General features: G+C 40.6%; 1 protein-coding gene across 2 annotated transcripts in view; it reads left to right on the top strand.

Moving 5' to 3' along the window:
- Positions 1-22,202, top strand: part of ADHFE1 (alcohol dehydrogenase iron containing 1) — a 36,008-nt gene that overhangs the window by 11,101 nt on the left and 2,705 nt on the right. For both annotated transcript variants that reach the window (XM_050941042.1, XM_050941043.1), the window contains 9 exons: positions 2,196-2,350; positions 2,837-3,033; positions 4,376-4,453; positions 7,742-7,847; positions 8,984-9,136; positions 12,526-12,624; positions 13,837-13,915; positions 14,064-14,160; positions 18,144-18,301. In XM_050941042.1, coding sequence (XP_050796999.1) covers positions 2,196-2,350; positions 2,837-3,033; positions 4,376-4,453; positions 7,742-7,847; positions 8,984-9,136; positions 12,526-12,624; positions 13,837-13,915; positions 14,064-14,160; positions 18,144-18,301 — 1,122 coding nt within the window. The remainder of the gene's footprint in view (positions 1-2,195; positions 2,351-2,836; positions 3,034-4,375; positions 4,454-7,741; positions 7,848-8,983; positions 9,137-12,525; positions 12,625-13,836; positions 13,916-14,063; positions 14,161-18,143; positions 18,302-22,202) is intronic.

A 22,202-nucleotide genomic window follows, 5' to 3' on the forward strand; every position in this document is an offset into this window, starting at 1 on the left:
GAGAAAAATACATTTTTAATATAAAAAAATATAGCGCATGCATTTCTCTGATTAGATGTTTATGAAGCTATTTGAATATACAATGCGCATGTGAAAAAGGAACCTAAAGGGAAAGACGGTGAGACCATACTAAACACTGCATACTAAGTGTGTATACCCTCTAGTGTGTGGAGTTCCTGCTCAGGGTAAGCCTGCTGAATACACTTCCCCTACAACAACAATTCTCTTGAACTTTTCAGTTTGTCACCTGCAGAAGATTTTACATAATCTTAAAGTTAATGGTGTGTCAAACTCAAATAATAAGAGATGTATAAACACATTCTGGATGAGATAAATTACGGGAATTGATATCAGTTGCACTTGCAGGGGTAGGGAATAGATGTTGGAAACAGGCCACTAGAGTACTGCCAGTGACAGAAAAAGCCATATTCACCTGTTAGCACAGTACATAGCCCTGCCTTTCCTTTTAGATTCAGAGCAAAATTTCCATTTGCCCCTAGATTAGATTTCTTAACATTAAGAATTATTTAACAAAGATTAGGGCTCTGTTGTGCTAGATGTAGTATATACTTGTAGTGAGAGACATTCCCTGCTCCAAAAAGTTTATAGTCTAATAGAGAAGACAGACACAGTGGAGGAAAAAGGAAGTGTTATCAAGCCGTTTTATAGATGGAAAAAACGAGGCTTAGATATAATGGGCCTGATTCTTTGTTGCCCTGCACCACATAGTCATTTGCAATATTGTAAAATGGTTGTAAAATACCATCAAATCAGAATAGTAGCATTTTACATCAACTTTGCACGTTGTCAGGGAATTGAGTTGACTTGTCCAGTGTCACACAGGAAGTCTCAACGAGAGTTGGAGAATTAACTCAGATCTCCTGAATCCCAGCTCAGCCTTAATGTCAAGACCTCAGTCACTTAAGACCTAAGCCATTGCTCATGGAAGTGATGGGAGAGTTTCCATTAACTTTATTGGGCATTGATTGGGGCCCTTAATTTTTGTTCACCTTGAGCTCTGATCCTGTGCCACTGAAGTCAGGGCTTTTCCCCCACCTTGCTATCAATGGTGCAGGATGAGTCAAGTGTCATGATTAACTTCTTGTGTTTTGCACCGTCTTTGTTATCAGGTTCTGCAGTTATTACCCCTTCTTGACACTTATGCATTGCCAGTTTTAATTTCAATGTAAACACTGTAAATGAAATTGTTTTGTACATAGCAAGAATAAGTTAAATATAGCTGCTGTCATTGGACAATAGTATTGAGGACTGAATACTGTACCATGATCAGTAAAAACTTCAGAATTTATGTAGATGATAGAATTCTATAGCAGTAATTATTGTAGTGAAGGCTGAGCTGGTATTCTATTTTCACATTCTTTCCAATCACTTATTTTAAAAAAAAATTAAATTGCATACAGTGAGCTATATTTTATCAATGCAGTGTTAAATTTTTCAGATTTTAATTTTGTAAAATTAAGGAAAGGCAAGTGTTAGTCTTCATAGCAACCTTAACTTGGCCCCCTTGCAAGTATGTGTTGTAATAAGATCTTCAAATACATGATCACACAGTGCTGAGCAATGTGACACACTTCTTCACTAATGCTGCAATGCAAAGTTACTGCCATATAGGAGACCTAGCTTCAATTCATAGACCCAGATGATCTGGTCCACTTTGTTCACATTATGTCAGAAAAATTAACTTTTACAGTTAGGCACATACTCTGTTTAATCTGGGCTTTAGGTACTTGGTTTGTAGGCATTCTTTGAAAATCTAGGCTAGATCAATTCTCTGGTGTTGCCCTCTTAGACCTCCTGGACTGTGTAAATAAATGTAATTGTAAAATACTGATTGAAATCAAAGATGATTTTTTTTTCTATAAACTTAACTAGCACCTCTGTGGCTTTGGCTTGCTGGCTGTTCATTCATGGGGGCAGCTACTAGTGTACTTCCGTTATCTTGCATGTGTCCTCAATTCTATGTGCTTGAGTTATGTTTTAAACTACACCTTTTTCTATAACCGTATATGCATGTGTGAAACATTTTATTTTACTGTATAGATGTTATATACATTTGTGATGAAAGAGCTTATTACAAATTTAGTATTTTGTATCAAATAATTCAGTTTAATTGGATTCGGGTTTAAATAATGTAGTTCTAGATTTCAGACTTTGTTTTTTAATTGACATTGTAGGACCTGCACAATCTGGGTGCTAGAAAAGTTTGTGTGATGACAGATCAGAACCTCTGCCAGCTCCCTCCAGTAAAAGCAGTATTGAATTCCTTGACAAAAAATGGAATCACTTTTCAAATGTATGATGATGTCCGAGTGGAGCCAACGGATCAGAGGTACTGTTGTTGGTTTTTTTATATGCTTCCAAAAGCTTCTATTCTCAAAGTATCTATTTAGGTTCTTATACATATCACTGTAGTATCTTTTGATGCATCAGTATTGCAAAAAAGAACCCCCAGCAATGAGTCTCAGAGCCCAGGTCAACTGACAGAAGCTCATGGGGCTCACGCTGCAGAGTTAAAAATAGCAGCGTAGACACTCAGACTGGAGCCCTGGCTCTGAAACCTGGGGAGAAGGGAGGGTCTGGGAGCCTGGGCTCCAGCCTGAACTTAAATATTTACTTTCACTGCTATTTTTAGCCCGATAGCATGAGCCTGAGTCAGTTCACTTGAGCTCTGAAACTTGCTGCTGCAGCATCTTTTTTGCAGTGTAGACGTACCCATAGTGCCTCTGATGTGTCAATGACATGTACATTGAGCTTAACAGTGTTTGCAGAAGTCTGTAAATTGCATGATTAGTGACAAAATCTTCTCTTCCTTAAGTTTCATGGATGCCATCACATTTGCTAGAAAGGGGGAGTTTGATGCCTATGTTGCTGTGGGCGGTGGTTCTGTAATAGACACTTGTAAAGCTGCCAACCTGTATTCATCCAGTCCTGAATCGGATTTCTTAGATTACGTCAATGCCCCCATTGGAAAAGGAAAGTCTGTTACTGTGCCTCTCAAGCCATTCATTGCAGGTAAAGAAGCAGAAATGCGGTGTGGTTTTGTTTTGTTTTTTTCTTCCTTCAAGGCTCTGTGTAAGGTCTTCCTCTTGAAGTAAGTTTACCTTTGACATTTAACCCTCCCCTTGGGCCTGCTTCTGCTCCAGTTGAGTTCAATTGAAGTTTTGCCATTGATTTAAATGGGAATGGGATCTTCTTCTTCATCACCAGCTGCTCGTCTTTGAGTTAGTTATTTTACTCCTTTCAGGGGATCAGAGGATGAAATGACTGCTTCTGTCTGATCCGTTGGACCTAGATCTGTTAACTGGTTCTGGTATACAATACCAAACCAAAGTACATTGTGATGGGAGGAATATAAAATACTCTGATCTGTACAGCCCACTAGTAACTATATAATCCTTATGCTATAAGGAATGCATTTTATTACTTATGTAATTGGACAGTATTTTCTTTCCTTTTTTGATCACTGTGTGTTTTCAGGGTTCAGTATATCAGCATTGACCTGCCTAGTCCCAAATACGGTAATTGGTGATACATTTATCTAACCAGTTCATTACCTATTACATTCTGGTTTTAGGGCTTGATCCAAAATCCATTGAAGTGATGGAAAAACTCTTGTTGACTTTAATGGGCTTGAATCATCTCTAAGTAATGGACACATTTCTTTGTTCATACCACCTTTATTATCTTCCATTTCAAACAGCCCTCCCTTTCTTTCACACTTATAAAACCGTGTGCAATTGATCCCACGATGTGGACGATTAACAAAGAATGGTGATTAGTAAAGTTTAAAAGCTGCTTAAATATACAAACTGAGACACATTAAGCCCAAATCATCATTGTTCCAGCTTCCAAATGTGAAGAGAGCTGCTTTTATTAACAAAATGTTCATTTGCTTCCACCAGGGATGAATACAACCTGGTTTAAGGTTGGATGCACAGCAGTAGATGTTAATGGTAATTTAAAGGGTCCGTAGCATCCCTTGTCTTGCTATGCCTTTGTACAGCACATAGCACTATGGAGCCACAAAACTCTTTATAGCTTTTGGGTGCTACCACAATACAAGTATGTAATAGTCCTGGACTGCACCTATGCTAGAAAAGCCATTTCTAAAGTTGATAAAAATGCTGTGCTACTCTATATATAACATTGTGCTTTGTTTTATGCTAAGTTTAAACTTAAAATACTATCTTCTTTGAGTGCACGTTCCTGCTCCTGGGATGCTTCCATAGTGCTATCAGTTGCACTGTCAGCATATCCAAAGAGCATGACTGTGAAGAGTATATTTCCAAAAACTCTGGTGACAGGTGAGTAACATTTTTTTGTTGCATTATTGCAATTGTCTGTTCTTTTTAAGTTCCCACGACAGCTGGAACTGGAAGTGAAACCACTGGCATTGCCATTTTTGATTACGAAGAACTAAAAGTAAAAACTGGTAAGACTTTGTCTATTACTTACCTAGACTCTTTTCCAAACTTGCATCATTTTCCTCTGCTATAAGATAAAGAAACACCTTCTGTAATGTCAGCTGTCTCATGTCACTGTATTCAACAGCTACAGACAAATCTCAGCAGATTAAAGCTTTCTCTCTTGAATGACATTTTAAAGGATGTTAGCAATGATATGCATCTATAATACAGCAGCTCATGATTTGAAGGCATAAGGAAAAGTAAAATCTTTGGTGGAATATGTTAAGTTCACAGGAAAATTCTGCTTATGTTTGGGTTCAGCCAATTGTTCCTTATTTCCTTTTTTTTGGTCTTCCTGTTTTTAAGACCCCTAGTTCTTTGTTGTATAATTGGGTCCAAATGTTTGTTTTCCTGACTTCTCGGGACCTCATGGCAGCAGTGCAGCAAAAGAAAGGGACACTGTATTACTTTGACCTTTTCATCCCTGGAAAATAGGATTAAGGCTAAAATGTCATCTGAAAACTTTATAGCTAGTCTGAGATTTTGCTGTGGCATTTTAACATTGGGTGGCTTTAATGTACCATGTATGTTGCAATATATGGTGGCCCAGCAGAGAAGATTAAGGAGTTTTAACTCAGATTAGTTGTGATTTCAGTCAGTCTAAAGCATGTAAATATTATTATTAGCATGTCTAAAGAGCCATCACGAAAGTATCAAGACACAGATACCAAATGCAGCAAAACATCAATTCATTCTAGAAAATGAACCAAATTTTCCTTCTGCTTGTCTGATGGCTGCTTACTTGTGAGCAATTAGGTTAAAAAGCAGTGTGGCTTGGGCCATTCCACAATCACTTTGACAATGTAGCTGCTGGGGCATTATGGAGAGTTTCCAGCTGAGAGGCAAAGGGTTGCCCTGGGGATTTCACTCCAGGCAAGGGTCACCACTCATGCAGGCTCCATGCTGCAGGAAACATTCTAGTCTCCAGTATAGCAGACCCCTTAAGCTCATAGAAAAACTACAAGTTTCCAGTTGATAACCATCCTGTGCCCTCGGATTTTTATTTGTGCATGCAAAATCAGCTGCATTGCGAGGGCTAGTAACCTTGACCAAAGTCAATAAATGAGACAAATCAGAAATAAAGACTGTCATAAACAGATAAGTAAGAGTTAATAGAACAGAAGTACTTCATATCTCTTTTGCCTGTAAAGGGTTAACAAGATCAGAGAGCCTGGCTGTCACCTGACCAGAGGACCAATCAGGGGACAGGATACTTTCAAATCTTGAGGGAGGGAAGTTTTTGTGTGTGCTGTTAGTGTTTGGTTGTTGTTCTCTCTGGGGGCTCAGAGGGACCAGATGTGCAACCAGGTTTCTCTCCAATCTCTCTGATACAGGCTCTTATATGTCCAGAATAGTGAGTACTAGGTAGATAAGGCAAGTTAGGCTTATGTTTGTTTTCTTTATTTACATATGTGTATTTGGCTGGAAGGAGTTCAAATGTGTATTTGGCTGAAAGGATTTTAATTTGTACTTGTATACTCAGGCTGGGAGGTATTCCCTGTGTCTATAGCTGAAAGACCCTAACATATTCCATCTTAAATTTACAAAGATAATTTTTACTGTTTTTTCTTTCTTTAATTAAAAGCTTTTCTTGTTTTAAGAACCTGATTGTTTTTTTATTCTGGTGAGACCCCAGGGGACTGGGTCTGGATCCACCAGGGAATTGGTGGGGAGAAAGAAGGGAAGGGGAAAAGAGAGGTTAATTTCTCTCTGTGTTAGGATTACTTTCTCTCTCAGAGAGAGACTGGGAGGGGGAGACAGAAGGAGGGGGAAAGGTGAATTTTCCTCTCTGTTTTAAGATTCAAGGAGTTTGAATCACAGTGATCTTCCAGGGTAACCCAGGGAGGGGAAGTCTGGGAGAGGCAACATGAGGGAAAGGGTTTACTTTCCTTGTGTTAAGATCCAGAGGGACTGGGTCTTGGGGGTCCCCGGGCAAGGTTTTGGGGGGACCAGAGTGTACCAGGCACTGGAATTCCTGGTTGGTGGCAGCACTACAAGTACTAAGCTGGTAATTGAGCTTAGAGGAATTCATGCTCGTACCCCATCTTTTGGACGCTAAGGTTCAGAGTGGGGAATTAGGCCATGACAAAGGCAAAGTTCCTACATTAGCTGGGAATGGTAAAGGGGTTCTAATAAGTAGATTGTCAAAGACTGGGATGTAGGCAGTCAGTTCTAGTGGTTAGAGCAGCGGTGGTGCTCAGGACTAGTGGTTGAAGTCTGAGTTGGGAGCCAGGGGTTGGAGCTGAAGGCAGTTAGGAGTCAGGCCACGGGTCAGAGTCAATTGTTGGGGACGGGGACACAGAAGCAGGGCTCTGGAAAGTCAGGAGGGCAGGAACAAAGCAGGGATCAGGATTCAGGTGGGAGGGCAGAGTCCAATGTAGAAATCAGCCAGGAATTCACTTAGCTGCTCATACAACATCTTGAGCCTCTGTCTGGATTAAATAGTGAGTTTGAGCCAATCATAGAGGACAGATGTCTCCTCCAATCAGGAGCTTTATGGGTAGTGTCTCTGGTGAGCTAGAGTCCACCAGCCCACATTCCTTGCTGATAGCAGTGAGCTGCTGGGTGTTGGCTGCAGACCTGGATTCGAGACCTGCAATCCTTGTATAGGTGTGCAGAAATGATTGGTAAATCAGCATCTGAATTATTTTCCACCAAGTCTGACTTCTTTGTTTGGAAGGAATCAATTTCTATTTCTGCTGGTTGACAGTCTCCTCCTTCTCCTATGCTTGGACAGAAAATATGGATCACTGTAGGGCTGAGTGGATAATTCAATTTCTGTGTCCATTCAGTCTTTGTATCTTCACCCTTCTGCTGAGTCTGCCAGTGAGGGTGCACTTTTTGGGGATGTAGAAACCTGGGACAAGATGAAGAGCATAAGCTCATTTCACTTTAGGGTCTTCATCAGCCAGCATTTAGTAGCACTCTTCAGCAACCAACCTTCCTAAAATGGATTTGAATAGTTGATTTAGAGGTGAAAAATCTGTCCCATTACCTGTGTAATTCAGACCCCCAGAAAGATTGTTTTTAAGACTGATAAAGTGAATATTTTTCAGAATCTTGGTCAGTTTTCTCAATAGAATTTAGATGCATATGCATTTCAGGCTCTCCCTTTCCTTCTTTTATTATTAATGGCAATCACTTGTCCTGAGACTTTAACTTTTCTGTTACAATTTGAGTATTAAGACTCTTTCTTCTGTGCTGTTTATGACAATCCTTTTTATTAACACACTTTTATAATTCACATGTTTTAGGCATTGCTTCTAGAGCCATTAAGCCCACATTGGGTATGATTGATCCTTTGCATACAATCCATATGCCAGAGCGAGTAGTGGCCAACAGTGGCTTTGATGTGCTTTGGTAAGTAGCCTATGTGGGGTGCTGGATTTGCGGGGAGGAGTCATTTTAACTTAGAAAAACAAATACGGTACTTTAGAGGGAGAAAAAGACAGTTTTCCCTAACATGTCCGTTTTCAGTCTGTCTCAGTCCCACCTTCCTGTTTCTTCAATGCACCATTCCCCTCAGTCCTTCTCACCCTTTGAAACAAATCCAAGTGCCTCACTCCATTGTATAAGATGAAATGTACATTGGATGCATGGACCAAAATACCAACTATCAGAAGTGTGAATTGTTGAGGCCAGCTTTGAAGCTTTAAATGCTTTGCTGGAGCACAGGCAACACATGGCAAACCTAATTTAGGCTGTCTGACAGTCATCTGCTTCTCATGAGCGGAGACTAGAATAGCAGGGACTTAACAGGTCAGGACTGAAGCACATTGACAAACCTTTCTGTGGAAGTCTGTGAGGTGCTGAGCGCTGCAGACAAGGTCTCAATCTCCCTCAACTCACAAGACTGGCCCAGTTTGTGTTATAGCTGCTCCAAACCAGTGCTTTTATTATGTTGCTTAGCACAAAAATCCTTCAAAGTTTTGAAAGATACATTGGAACAATCATAGATTAAGTATTTTAACTGCACAAGATATGCAGAAGATTGGATTCATTGATATGGCTGCTAGTTTATGCAGACACACCTTAAGGAAATAGCATGTTAAAATAGGATGACAAATGTATTGAAAGTTATATTTGTCGTATTTCTCAAACTATTAGCTGACTATACTGTCTGGAAAAATTCATTATTTTTAATGGAGTTTAGTTATTTATTTTTTAAGCTCTAAATGGTTTGTCTTTAAATGCTTTTTGATTGGTTAAAAATGTAAATAATGCTTACGTTTCATGACTGCCATACCTAGGAGACTTGTCCATCCAGTATTCTTGACTATCATACTCTCAGTTTTTTAAGGTCAGCCTTTAAAAGAAGGTAATGATAGTCCTGGAGTCTTTAAATCTCTCTTGTCCTGTAAGAAGGGAATTCCCCTTTTTCAGGAGCTCAATGTTGTTCAATGGAACTGAGCTTGTAAAATGCCGAATCCCTTGCAGGACAGATTGTGTATAGGAGAAAAATGGAACCTTTCTGTTTAAGTATTTTTTCCTTTTAGCCACGCACTAGAAGCGTACACTGCTCTTCCTTACAAGATGCGCAGTCCCTGCCCTTCAAATCCAATCAATCGGCCTGCTTACCAAGGCAGCAACCCTATCAGTGATGTCTGGGCTGTCCACGCACTGCGCATTGTGGCAGAGTATTTGAAAAGGTAATGTATGCCTAGCAACCTTTCACCTTGATGATAGGTTTGATCCTGAACATCTGCCAAGAAGAATGCTGGTGAGGACCTGAGTGCTAGACTCTGAGGATACGTCTACACAGCAAAGAAAAATCCATGGCTGGCTTGTGCCAGCTGACTTGGGGTTTTGGGGTACAGGGCTATTTCACTGCTGTGTGGACATCTGGGCTAAGCTGGAGCCCGAGCTCTAGAACCTTCTAGGTTCCTGAGCTCAGGTTGCAGCCCAAGCCTGGAAGTCTACACAATGAAACAGCCCTGTGGCCTAAACCCCGCAAATACAAGTCAGCTGGCACAGGCCAGCCATGGGTTTTTCTTTGCTGTGTGGACATACACAGAGATTAGGTGAATTGCTATATTAGGACATCATTTTCTATCCTAGACTCTGGATTTGTTCTTAGCATGGCAGAAAATGCCCAGTAAAATTGGAACTAGGTTTGGCTGAACAAAGTTGATCTTCAGCGGTGACTTTTTAAAGCAATGCATGAGGATTTAGTTGAGAATCTCCAATGTATAGTCATGAGTTGCACAGCTAAATCCTAGAGCAATGTACCTCTTAATATTCACATTTCCATAACAACCTTAGGCAGGACACATAAGTACTGCTATCATCTGTCTCTATGGCTTTCAATGTAGTGAAAGGACATTTATACAAAATACTATGCAAGTACATCAAGGTGAAGTAAACGTTCACCTGTGAGGTGTTAAAATTATATGTATGTTTGAAAGTAGCTCATTTAGGGTACAGGCCAAATGGAGAGGCTTTTGTTGACTTCAATGAGAGACAAAGATTGAGCCTGTGAGTAACTTTCAGCTGTTCTGATTTTTATAATCTGAGAATCAACACTTTTCCATCTAAAAGGCTTTTATAGCACATAGTTATCCTGACATCCTATTTATTATACCTTTAGAGTTGAATTTGCCAATGAGAGTCTCTGTATCAAAGTCCTGAAGCAGACCGAGGAGGGGAGAGTGGCCAAATCCTCTGAAGGTGGGCTCCATGCCAGCACCAAATCAGATGCTGTTGAGGGAAGAGCTGGGGGAGATCTAGGATCTGCACTTATGCTAGTAGGGAGGAACCCCTACACCAGGGAAGGGAAGGAACAGTGGCCGTAATTCCAGTTTCTATACCATAATAAAAATTGTAATGTTTTGGAAGATCACCCAGACCAGAAAGGGCTTGTGTCACCATCTATCCTGCAACCCTGGGTGCTGCTGTTCCGTGCAGCTTTAGCTCAGAGCCCTGGCACCAGCAGCCTACTCACAGCACCTACCCTCCCCCTGGCTTCCACCAGCCTGGTTACTTCTTGCTGGGTGACACCAACTGCCCTTCCAGCCCTGAATCTCCCCAGAACCGTCTCCCCTGCAGTGCTCAGCCCCTCTCAGTGGACCCTCACAGACATTATCAAGTTCGCTGCCTCCAAAGAGACAGAGTGCACACCAGCCTGGTGGCTTGTCTGAAAACCCACGTTTCAGTTTAACTGTCAGCACGGAAATGGTTTTGTGATAAAGCAGAAATAAGTATATTAACAAAGTGGTGTGATTACAAATAAGAGTGAAAAGAGATAGGAAAGGTTACAAATAAAACCAACATCAGACTAAAACTTTCTCATAACTAAAACTTAATCTCAGCATGTTACAATCTTTGTCTAAGCAGTTTTCTTTCTTACAAGTTGCCAGCATCCCTAGCCCAACATTCCCAGAATCAGAGTGCTGTTCCCTAAGTGACAGATAACTAAAATGTCTCTTTGTCCCCCTTCCATTACCAAAAATTCATTGTTTTGTCCCCACCATCAGGGTGATCTTCTGCTGTTCTACCCTTCCTGTTGACTTCCAAGTCCCCTACTGATGTGTGTAAATGGGGCTTCCATTGTTTTGATTCCATAAAGCTTAATTTACACTGGAGACAGGTAGATAGCTGCCTTCACTCCTGGCTGGTAGACAACTGGTTCTCCCTTTTGTTTGGTCACAGATTTCAGAGCATAATATTAAAAGGTATCAATATTTCCCCATACAATTCTAATACATACATTTCACAATGATATTAATCACCAGTGCATCACCGTCTTTCGGAAAAAACCTTTCTCGATACACGTTTGCAGTACAGTAATACTGTATACAGTCAGTTGATTCAATTGCTTATTTTTGGGAATTCAGTCCCCTGTTCTCCCCCGGGGCGTCTGGACCCTGATCATCACAACAATCATAGAGGACTGTGTCCCTGTAGCACAGGGGTGGCCAACCTGTGGCCCTGGAGCCAAGTGTGGCTCTTCAGAAGTTAATATGCGGCTCCTTGTATAGGCACCGACCCCGGGGCTGGAGCTACAGGTGCCAACTTTCCAATTTGCTGGGAGAGGGGTGCTCACTGCTCAACCCCTGGCTCTGCCACAGGCGCTGCCTCCACTCTACCCCTTCTCCCCCCTCCCTGCCCCCCCAAGCCTCCTGCAAGCCATGAAACAGTTGATCAGGAGGTGCAGGGAGGAAAGAAAGGGGCAGGGCTACCGGTGGGTGGGAGGCACTGGCAGTGCGAGAACTGATGCGGGGGGGCTGCTGACATATTACTGTGGCTCTTTGGCAATGTACATTGGTAAATTCTAGCTCCTTTGCAGGCTCAGGTTGGCCACCCCTGCTGTAGCAGATTGCAGACTCACCGGCGCAGCGCCTCCTGCTGGTCATCTGGGAATTAGCTCGATTCCAGCACTCGGAGTGCTCCCCTGGGGCAAACTTCAGTCTGTGATGACCACTTATCACTGGCAAGGGGGGAACCTGCTGCCTTTGTTGGCCCAGCCATCTCTCTGTGGCCACAGTACCTCCTTTGGCCTTCAACAAGGCCTCAGCCTGGGGACTTGCCAGGCCAGAGCTCCCCAGCTCTGCCTGCCCTTCCCCAACACTGCTCTGCTTCAGGTACCCTGTGCTCCTTCAGGCAGCTAGGTCCTTCCCACTCCAAGGCTGGAGTGAGACTGACCCAGCTCCTCCCTTGGCCCTTATATCAGGGCCAGGTGTGGCCTGATTGGGTGTGGCCGCAACTGTGGCAGCTCTTCACCCCTTTTCCAATTGGGTCGCAGCCACAGCCCTCTCCAAGGGCTGCTTTTAACCCCTGCTCTCCTGGAGTGGGGCAGCCACCCCACTACAATCTCATTTACACAACTGCTGTACAGTGAAGGGTAAGTTTTTTGCCTTTACTGAAGCAGTTTAGTGTAAACAGACTTTCTCTTTGATTCTCTTTCTATCTGATCCTTTGCCCAGCTCTTTTTCCATTTTTATTTTAGTTCCAATTGTATTACCCCCAAATGAGCATTTTCCCCTCTCCTGAGTGTGTCAATGCAGGTATGGATTTCTTAGTGTTCAATGTTTGTGCACAGAGCTGTCAGAATGCCAGATGATCATGAAGCAAGGGCTAACATGCACCTAGCAAGTGCTTTTGCTGGCATCGGCTTTGGAAATGCTGGTGTTCATCTTTGGTGAGTAGAGGATGTGTGTCAGCCCCTTTCTAAAACCCTGTTTCTTTAGTGTTTGTTTCAAATTGCGTAGGAAGCTTTCAGAAGAGCAGTCCCTGAGCTAGTCATGTGATAAGATGCTTTGGGCCAGATTTTCGTACCCTTTTCACGTGAAAGAGTACCTTTATATCATGAGTAATCCTATTGAAGTTGATAGGACCCTTTGTGGAGTAAGGTGGTACATGCTATTCATAAGAATAACACAGTCCAGTCTTATGAAAGTTTCTAGGACCAAAATTTGACCTACTTTACCTTGCTTGTAGGCACAGGTTGCATAATGTTTTTCTTTTTTATATAAAAAAATCAAATGTCATTGTTCACTCTTCTAAAAATAAATAATATGTTTTAACTTTCTCAGTTGTGCAGCCCTGTAATAAACACCAATAACACCCCTATAATAACAAGCTAGTGAACATACCCAGAGGAAAAATCTTCTGCCTTTCGTGAATCAAGGCCACATGCAATAAAACTTGTTACTGGGTTAATTGTTTTGCAGGCTAAAATGAGCTGTAATTACTTAAAGCTCTTTAATTATATCCACAAAAATGTTAATGCCCATCCAAATGAGCTAATGACGGTCACATCTTCAGTTCAGTAAAGTACATATGACTGTTCCTATTGAAGTCAGTGGCACCACTCCCATGCTCATAGTTATGTATGGGCTTAATGTGTTGAATCAAGGCCTAAACCCAAAATTCTATAAAAAATAATTGCAAATTCTTATAAATATTAATCTATTCTGAACTTGTCTCTGCACTCCTTTGGTTTGATCAAGTAAAATCCCCTTTGTAAATAAACTTTCAAAACTTTCCCTTAAGCACTGTTAGCATGATAAGAAGCTCCCAGATTTTGATAGTAAGGTGAAAAATGTCTACAGTACTTTGAGCGGACCCCATTATCCCAGTATCTGAACTCCTCATGATCTTTTAATGTGTGAGGTAGAGAAGTGCTGTGATCTCCAGTTTATAGATCAGGATCTAAGGCACAGAGCAACTAAGGGAAGATTTTTGAAGTGTTCCCATTGGCTTCAGTGGGACTTAAGCGCCTAAATACATTTAAAATTCTGCCCTTCAGTGATTTGTCCAAGGTCACACAGGAAGTGTTACAAAGCAAGGAATTGAACTGAGGTCTCCTGAGTCCCAGGCCCATTCCCTGACCACTTTCTTTCTTCTCCAGCCATGGAATGTCTTACCCTATTTCTGGCTTGGTGAAGAGTTACAGAGCAAAGGATTATAATGTCGATCATCCTCTGGTGGTAAGAACTGATTATTTTCATTTTCCTACATATTCGTAGCTCTTATACTTATCTTACATTAACAAGTTTTAAATTGTTAGCCTAACAAATTTATTGTGGCAGCAGTGAGAAGTCTGTCTAATGTGCACTGTGTTTTGTTTTTCTCCAGCCACATGGTCTTTCTGTGGTACTCACCTCCCCCGCAGTATTTACTTTCACAGCAGAGATGTGCCCCGAACGGCACTTGGAGGCTGCAGAGATACTAGGTATGAATCTCTCTTCATAAAACTTAGTGGTACAAATCAAGTTTCTGACCAGGGTCCCAATGGGGGCCAGCTATGATCACTCAATTAGGGTGAACTGCAAAGAATGGGGCAGACAAACCCCAAAAAGCTGGTAGATATTCCAATACTTAGATTTACCAAGCCAGCATAAAACAGCTTCTTTGTTACCTCACTGGTTACTCAGAAGTCCAAACAACACAGTTCCCTTAAAGTGATCCAGCCTCAGGCCTCTATCTAGGTACCTAAATCACATATGATGAAGATTCCTGAAAATCTTATTTATCACATAAAAGAAAAGGAACAGACACATTACCTCCCAGGTTATTGAATATTCCAGATCTTACCCAAATACACACTACAGCCAATTCTTAACAACTAAACTAAACTTTATTAAAAAACAAAAGAGAGAGAGAGTATGGTTAAAGGATCAATATATATATACAGACATGAGTTCAGTTCATTTAGGTGCAGATTTATATCCGAGATGGTAAGCTCTGTAGTTGCAAAGAGTTATTTTAGATATAGTTCATAGGTTATAGTCCAATGTCCAAACATCATATTCAGGGCATACCGGCATAACTGGGACCTCATTCTTGCGACTCAAACTTCCCCTGATAAAGCCTAAGCAGATCTGAGATAACAGAATCAGGACCCAAGGATCTTTTATCCAATTTCATGTCCTTATTGAGAAGCTGGAGTTCAAAAGCTAATTAGCGTGACTTTGAAGGCAGTCCATCACTGGTTCTTAGCTATAGAATTAACATAAGGCCACTTGCTTGTTCCTCTACCATTCTCAATACATTTCAAAGAGAGATAAATACAGAGATATCCCGTGTTTACAATTCATTTAAATGCTAGGATGTTCTTCTGATCTCTGAATTATCAGAATACAGCATAGACAGGGACTGTTGATTACATCCTTGACCCTACTCATATATATGTAAAAACAGAAAAACACAAACATTATCTTCCCACATGTCTTTTGAGGGTTATTTATTTTGCAGGATGTTTTCCCCTTTCTAGCCATGCATCACAAAGTTCTTTCAAAACTAGTTTTCGGGGGGGGAATCTCGATATATAAAGAATTAAAAAGTGGGTTGTGATAGTTCAGAATCTAAAAATTAGGGCTAGATCCTGGAGTCTGGCTGGGCACAGCACAAGGGGGGATAGTTTGTGTAAAGATGGGGTAAAGCTCACCTTTGTCACTTCCCCCAATCCTGGATCCATGGGTCTCCAGGCAGAAGTTAAAGGAGCCTTTAGGTTTCATCCTCTGTCTTTTTAGACCTCAACTTACACTCCAAGGGGCCAACACTATAGTGAGGAAGTGGTGCAGCATAAGGACATCCCAGCCGTGCTCCCCTTTCCGCTGGCCACTCTTCTTATGCTGGAAACTTAGGTCATATCAGAACGTCTGCTCTAGCTCTATATTCCCACCTGTTCCATCTTTGCTCTGGGGTGATCATCCTGCAGCTGGGTGTGCTGGCTCACAGGCAGAATCTGCTGGTAATGTAGCACATGACGGCAGAGGAGCTAACCCTAGAAATCTTCTTTCTAACTGGAAAACTTTCAAATTGAAAACAACTCATGTATGAAATGAAGATTAGCTTGATTTCATTTAGCAGAGATTAGTCATGACTGATGTCTCTGGTGTGTAAGAAAGGAAGACACTTAGGAGTAGATAGTATAAAGCATAGGGAGCTTTAAGTACTTGCATCTGCATTAGCTAAAAGGAAGTGATTATAAAACAAATACAATAAACACTTGCAAGCAGGAAACATGTTGAAAGAGGAAATATTTTCTTACACAGTGGATAATTAACATGTACAACTCATTTGCTACCAAATATCCAGAGACCAAGAGCTTGGTAAGTTTCAAGAAAAGATTAGACCTTTAGATGGATTGTGAGAATGTCTATACTTACTTTAAAAAGGATATATATAACAGAAGGGATTTAGACACTTCCACTTCAGAACATATGCCACTCATTGACTCATGGAGTTAGAAAGAATCTTCCCCTATTGGCAGATGATTCTGTAATTGCTGGATATGGGGTTTCTTACACCTTTCTCCAAAACAATTGTTATTGGCCACACTCAGAGATAGGATACTGGACTAGATGGACAAATCGTCTGATTATATATATAGCAATTCCTACGTCCCTACAAGAAGCCCTTCAATAATAACCTATAACTCAAACGGTAATACTCTGTCTCATACATTGTTTGAGAAAATACTAAAAATATGTATCCTATATGGCCAGCTCAGAGTATCTGGCATTGCAATTCTTAATTATATTTGACTTCCTCAATGGAAATTCAACTGGTTACTGTCTGCTTTGCTGTTATATAAAGGATTCTGTATAAAATGAATCAAGTGTGTATAAGTGAACTTGTTGATTCTCATCTTGGGTATTTACTTTGGAACCATAATTCGATGTCCAAGTGGCTGCAGTAGTTGATTCAAATACATTAAGTTGCCAAACACCATGCCTAGCGGTAAAGTAGTAACAAACAGCCATGTTTATGTGTATGTACAGCTGCAGATTTGAGTACAGCCAAATAACAGCTTAATGCCTCTCCTAATAGAAATAGGGGTGTGTGGCCATAGATTTATTGTGGTAAAGGAAATATAAGTGCAGCCTGAAGAGTGATGCATTCTTTAGGTTAGCAAAAGACTGGTCACTGGAACAATAACATTTGGGATGTTTTTCATCGCCTTTTTAGTCTGTCTTTTCAGACTTCCTCTTCTCTTCCTCATTCTTTTCTTTCCTTTCCTTCTCTTTTGCTACTATCTGATCGTTCCCTGAAGCCCTTATATTCTAACTGTCCTTTATACTGCAACACAGAGAATGGCCATTGACTGCGTGACAATAATTCCGGTAGCATGAAACTTCATATAAGACTCCATTGTGCTTCATTGCCTAATCCCTTATAGCCACTGCCATCTTGCTACTTTACTATCCAAACATCTACGCCTCCTAAAATGAGTTTGTTGTCCTCCTGTTAGCTTTGAACTGTTTTGACTGTTGTCCTGAGTTCTTGGAAAAGCAGAGTGCATTTTCCTGTACTTATGTTTCACATTTACTCGTCTTTCAGTAAACTGCATGAGACAAGTTCAGTTTTGGTGTAACTCCATTGACTTTACACTAGGAATGAATTTGGCCCAAATGGTTAAAAATAAAACTTGAGGTGTTTTTCTTGCCTTTATGCATGTACATCTTTCCCATTTCTAAAGGAGCTATGGACACCCAGGGAGGGAGGGGGAATAGTCTTTTTATAAGAAACATCTGTAGCTTTTCCATAAATGTTGACTCTTTCACCTCCTTTTCATAGCTGTTTCTAGGACTGTAATTCCTCATCTTCTATCTAATCTACCTATTTATTCTAATATATTTTATTATATCATACTAACTAATATATTATCCAAACACCTGAGGTAGCTCCACCCTTCCATCTGCTCCCCCCTTTCTCTCTTTGAATGCTTGTCAACATAAAATTGAGAAGTGGGAGGGAATCATTAGTCATTGGTTCACACATCCTCTAGATGTCAGCAAACTCAAGGTTTTGAAAAAATGAGTATATAGCACTTAGCCATAATATTCATTTTTAGGGACAATCCACTGACACTGATCTGCTCTAACTTCCTTTCCACAGCTGCTTCCAGCAATTAGTCTGACTGAGAAGTGCTTTTCCAGGCAAGCACAGTGGAAGAGGAAGTTAACTTGACAGGGCAGTTAGTCTTTCTAGCAGCAGTGAACTTGTCTCTCCTGATTTTGTTTTATTCCATCTCTACAAACTAGTCTAACTGCAAAATGAAGATAGAGATTCTCCTTTTTTATTTGGGGTTGCCTTTAGCGAGCAGGCTGTTATATGTGGATATATGCCGCTGCTATTATGATTAAATTAAATCCAGAACAGCTTCCTCCTCTCTCTCCACCCTACAGTCAAGCCTTTGTCTTATTTTAGGAGCTGACATCCGCGCTGCCAAAATCAAAGATGCTGGGCTTATTTTGGCAGACACGCTCCGGAAATTCTTATTTGATCTGAACGTTGATGATGGCTTAGCTGCAATTGGTTATTCTAAAGCAGATATCCCTGCTTTAGTCAAAGGCACTCTCCCTCAGGTAAGACAGAAAGCACAGGTGATTCTTCTTAAAAAGCAAACTTTTAAAATATGTTCTTTTAACATAAATGTTCCATTTAGCAGTTTTAAATGGAGAGAATGATAGAGAAAGTCTGTTCATAGATCATAGATTATTAGTGTTGGAAAGGACCTCAGGAGATCATCTAGTCCAATCCCCTGCTCAAAGCAGGGCCAGTCCCCAAATGGCCCCCTCAGGGATTGAACTCACAGCCCTGGGTTTAGCAGGCCAATGCCCAAACCAGATCTGTGTGTGTGTGTGTTTTGTTTGAAGACAAGGACAGGCTAATTATTAGAGCTGGTCAAATAATCCAAGATGCACATTTTTTCAGGTGAGAAAAGGAACATGTTTTTGCAGAATTTTTTGTGAAAAGTGTTCCCATTTTTTATCTAGCTGTTCTAATTACACAGGCAGGTAAGTTTCTATCTGATGCTTTTATAAGACTGCTATGTGCTAAGAATGATTAAACTTGCTTTGCGTTAGATTTTCCCTACCAAAGAGTTTCAATGCTCTCCTAGATGGCTTTGTTCCACTACCCTCCAGCTGAATTTGATCTAATGTCCTCCTGGAATGAAACAGTTTACACTTTTAATACCCTTTACATTTTTATACTCACAAAAAAACACTTCAAGTAAGATGAACTGGAATTAGAGGAAAATTCATTAATTCCCAAGTAAATGAGGACATATTATGAAGATTTGTCATGCTGAAAAAAATAAAAAATGTTCACTTTCTGAAACATCTATAAACCTCAAAGCCTGTTAAAAAAGATGTCCTCATTCCCATTTTACAGGAGGGGAAGACTTGATCAAGTTGTCAAACTGATTAGTGGCAAATTTGCAATAAAACCGAGGTCTCTTGCTCCCAATCTGATGTCCTGCCAAATGTGTGTGACAGGCCTTTTTGACAGTTTGTGTTAATAAATATGTTGGTCCTTTAAAATATTACTTTTTACAGATAATTATAAACACAACATCCCAAGGAGGTATATGTTTTGTTGTTGCTTTGCTGAGGTTCACCTGTGGCTTGTTTTTTTTTTCTCATCTGTAACTGATTATTAATTCAAAAGCCCATCTTAATTTACTGTCCTTTTGCAGCAGTAATTAGTGATTGCATGTGTAACGGGGTGAGCTAATGTGTTTTCAAACCCTGATTTAGTATATAAAGTATAATGTGGTCCAAATTCATTTGCTACTGCCTGTGTAATACGTTACCTACAAGGGGATTTCAAACAGTTAACACTTTGATATTTTTTCTTTTGATCCAGCCATCAGTTTTCTTTGGAACACCAATGCCACCTATTAATATTCGCAAAACACCTTGGTCCAGATTGAGACCACAAATAAACAAACATGGCCAAATGTACTACCACCATAAAATGCATGCCGCAGAGAAATAAAATGATCAACAGGTTTTAGTCAGCCGGTTTGGAGGTTTGAAACCTTGGAGCATGAATGTTTACACTTGAAATAGTTCATTTTTGAGAAAACCTGTTGAAAATGATCCTGCTTATGACACAGCAAGGAAATCTGGAGAAGTAGTTTATGTTCCAAAATAATGGCTGGTCCTGTGTGGGTGTTCTGGCTGTGGGGGCGGGAAGGGTGGATTTGAAAGGAGACGTCAGCAAGGGCCTATTTGCTAGCCCCACCTCGCCTCCATGTAAACATACAAGATACAAGAGGCAGCCATAATTTGGCTGCAACCACTGATGAGCACCAGGGATGTGGATGACTAGCCTTGGCACAAGAATTTACCAGCTCAGAAGGACAGAGCCACAGTTCCATTCTCTGTGTACAGGCAATATTACCAGGGCTGTGTTAAGGGAGTGCAAGCTGCATCTATTTGAAGGTATAGTAAGAGCTTCTATTCATTGCACTCCATCCAGAGTCATTGGGAACATTGTGGCCCTTTACAGTTGTCATGTCTCCCATCATCTGCTTGGACAGGTGTTCTTAGCCCATCTGTGCGCTCCACTGATGGGCAGGAAAATTGGCCTGATGACACCATTGAGCACCATAAATAACTAATTTTTTTAGTGTTAAACTAGTGGTAAACTTAGGTAGAATCTTAGGTTTTGTCCTAAGTAATGTGAAGCCTTTTTTTAACACTGTGTAAGGCGTGTTAGCTTTTTCTCTATACCAGGGATCTCAAACTCAAATCACGAGGGCCACAGAGGCCACATTGGCCCCAGAGCTGCATCACTTTTCATACAACGATACAAAAGTATAGTCAAAAATGAAAAAAAAAGAGTAATATAGTATGCTATTAAAAGTCAATGTATTAACTTTTCAAAAACTGTAATGCAAAAAGTCAGTGCTAATTTTGACAGTCATTTCATTTTTAGCCACTTAGCTGGCAGCGTTTTGCATGAACCAGAGCATCAGTATTTGTTTTGTCTCAGGATATCAGACCTATCTTAGTGTTGCTTGCAAATGTTCATTAGTGAGCCTTGACCTTAACACAGATTTGTTTATCTTCGTGGAAGAGAAAAACTGTTCACACGTATATATGTACTTCCAAACGTTGCCATTACCCTTGCGGAAGCAGAGAATAACATAGGAAATCTTTCTTGTGAAAGAAACTGGTAGAATTCTGGAATTCCAAAATCTGTCAACTTCTGCTTCAAAATGGTGTCACCCTGAAGCTCCACTAGCTCCGTCTGCATTTCCTCTGCAACATTGTCAATTTCCGCAGCAAGTGGTGTGGAGAAAGATTGAAAATGTGGCTCAAGTGCCTTGAAATCTTTAAACTGCACATCAAACTGTTTGTGTAAGTTCGAAATGATCTCTGCATATTCTTTCAAGGATTTGAGTTCAAGTTTTCCTAAGGCATTCTGAGTTGAGAAATAGACCAACTTGCCAGCAGTCAACTGTTTTCCCCCACAAAGTAAGCTTGACTTTGAATGATTTAATACTGTCATACATCTGTGTTATCACCTGTTTTCTACCCTGAAGCTTCAAGTGCAGTGCATTCAGGTGATCAATTGCATCTGTTAGAAAAGCAAGGTTGCAGATAAAAGTGGAATCAGCAAGCTGTGGAACCTCCTTGTTTTTCATTTTCATGAAGGAATCAATCTCCTCTCTAAGTGCAAAAAACCCTTCAAAACATTTCCACAATTCAGCCATCTAATTTCAGTGTGATACAGAAGTTCCCCATATTCGCTCTCCATACTTGCTAGAAAAGAAGTGAACTGTCTGTGATTCAACCCTTGTGCATGTATAAAATTAATGGTTTTAACTACTACATCCATAACTTCCTTCATTTTTAGACTTTTACTACACAGAGCTTCTTGGTGCAAAATGCAATGTATGCTGGTGAAGCTAATTCCTGGTATATTGAGCCTGTTCAGTTTGGTCTTCAATAATCCAACCACACTAACGTTTTCAGAGCACATTGATGGCGCGTCATCTGTAGCCAAAGATACAAGTATGTTCCATGGCAGCGCAGCTTTTTCAATGCACTCTTCCAGTCCTTGAAATGCGTCGCATCCCATTGTGGTACCCTTCAGTGGCATTAAGTCTAGCAACTCTGCAGTTGTATTCAAATTACAGTTTACACCTCTAATGAACACTGCACACTATGCAGTATCTGATGCATCTGTACTCTCATCAAGAGCAGTTGAGAATGCTTTGAAGTCTTTTGCCATTTGAATCAATTGTTTTTGCACATTATCTGCTAAATCAGTTATCCTGCAGGCAACTGTATTGGCAGACAAGCTTATGCCTTCAAAAACTTTCTTCCTATCAGGACATAAAATTTCACTGGCCTTCACAAGGCATTCAAGAATAGGCCTTCTGTAAAAGGTTGTGATGATTTAGTTATCATTTTGCTTATCACAAAACTTGTTCTTAATGAATCTTCGCTAGACTTGTTAATCTCTGAA

The sequence above is a fragment of the Gopherus flavomarginatus genome, chromosome 2 (genome assembly GCF_025201925.1).
Source record: "Gopherus flavomarginatus isolate rGopFla2 chromosome 2, rGopFla2.mat.asm, whole genome shotgun sequence".
Classification (NCBI taxonomy): Eukaryota; Metazoa; Chordata; order Testudines; family Testudinidae; genus Gopherus; species Gopherus flavomarginatus.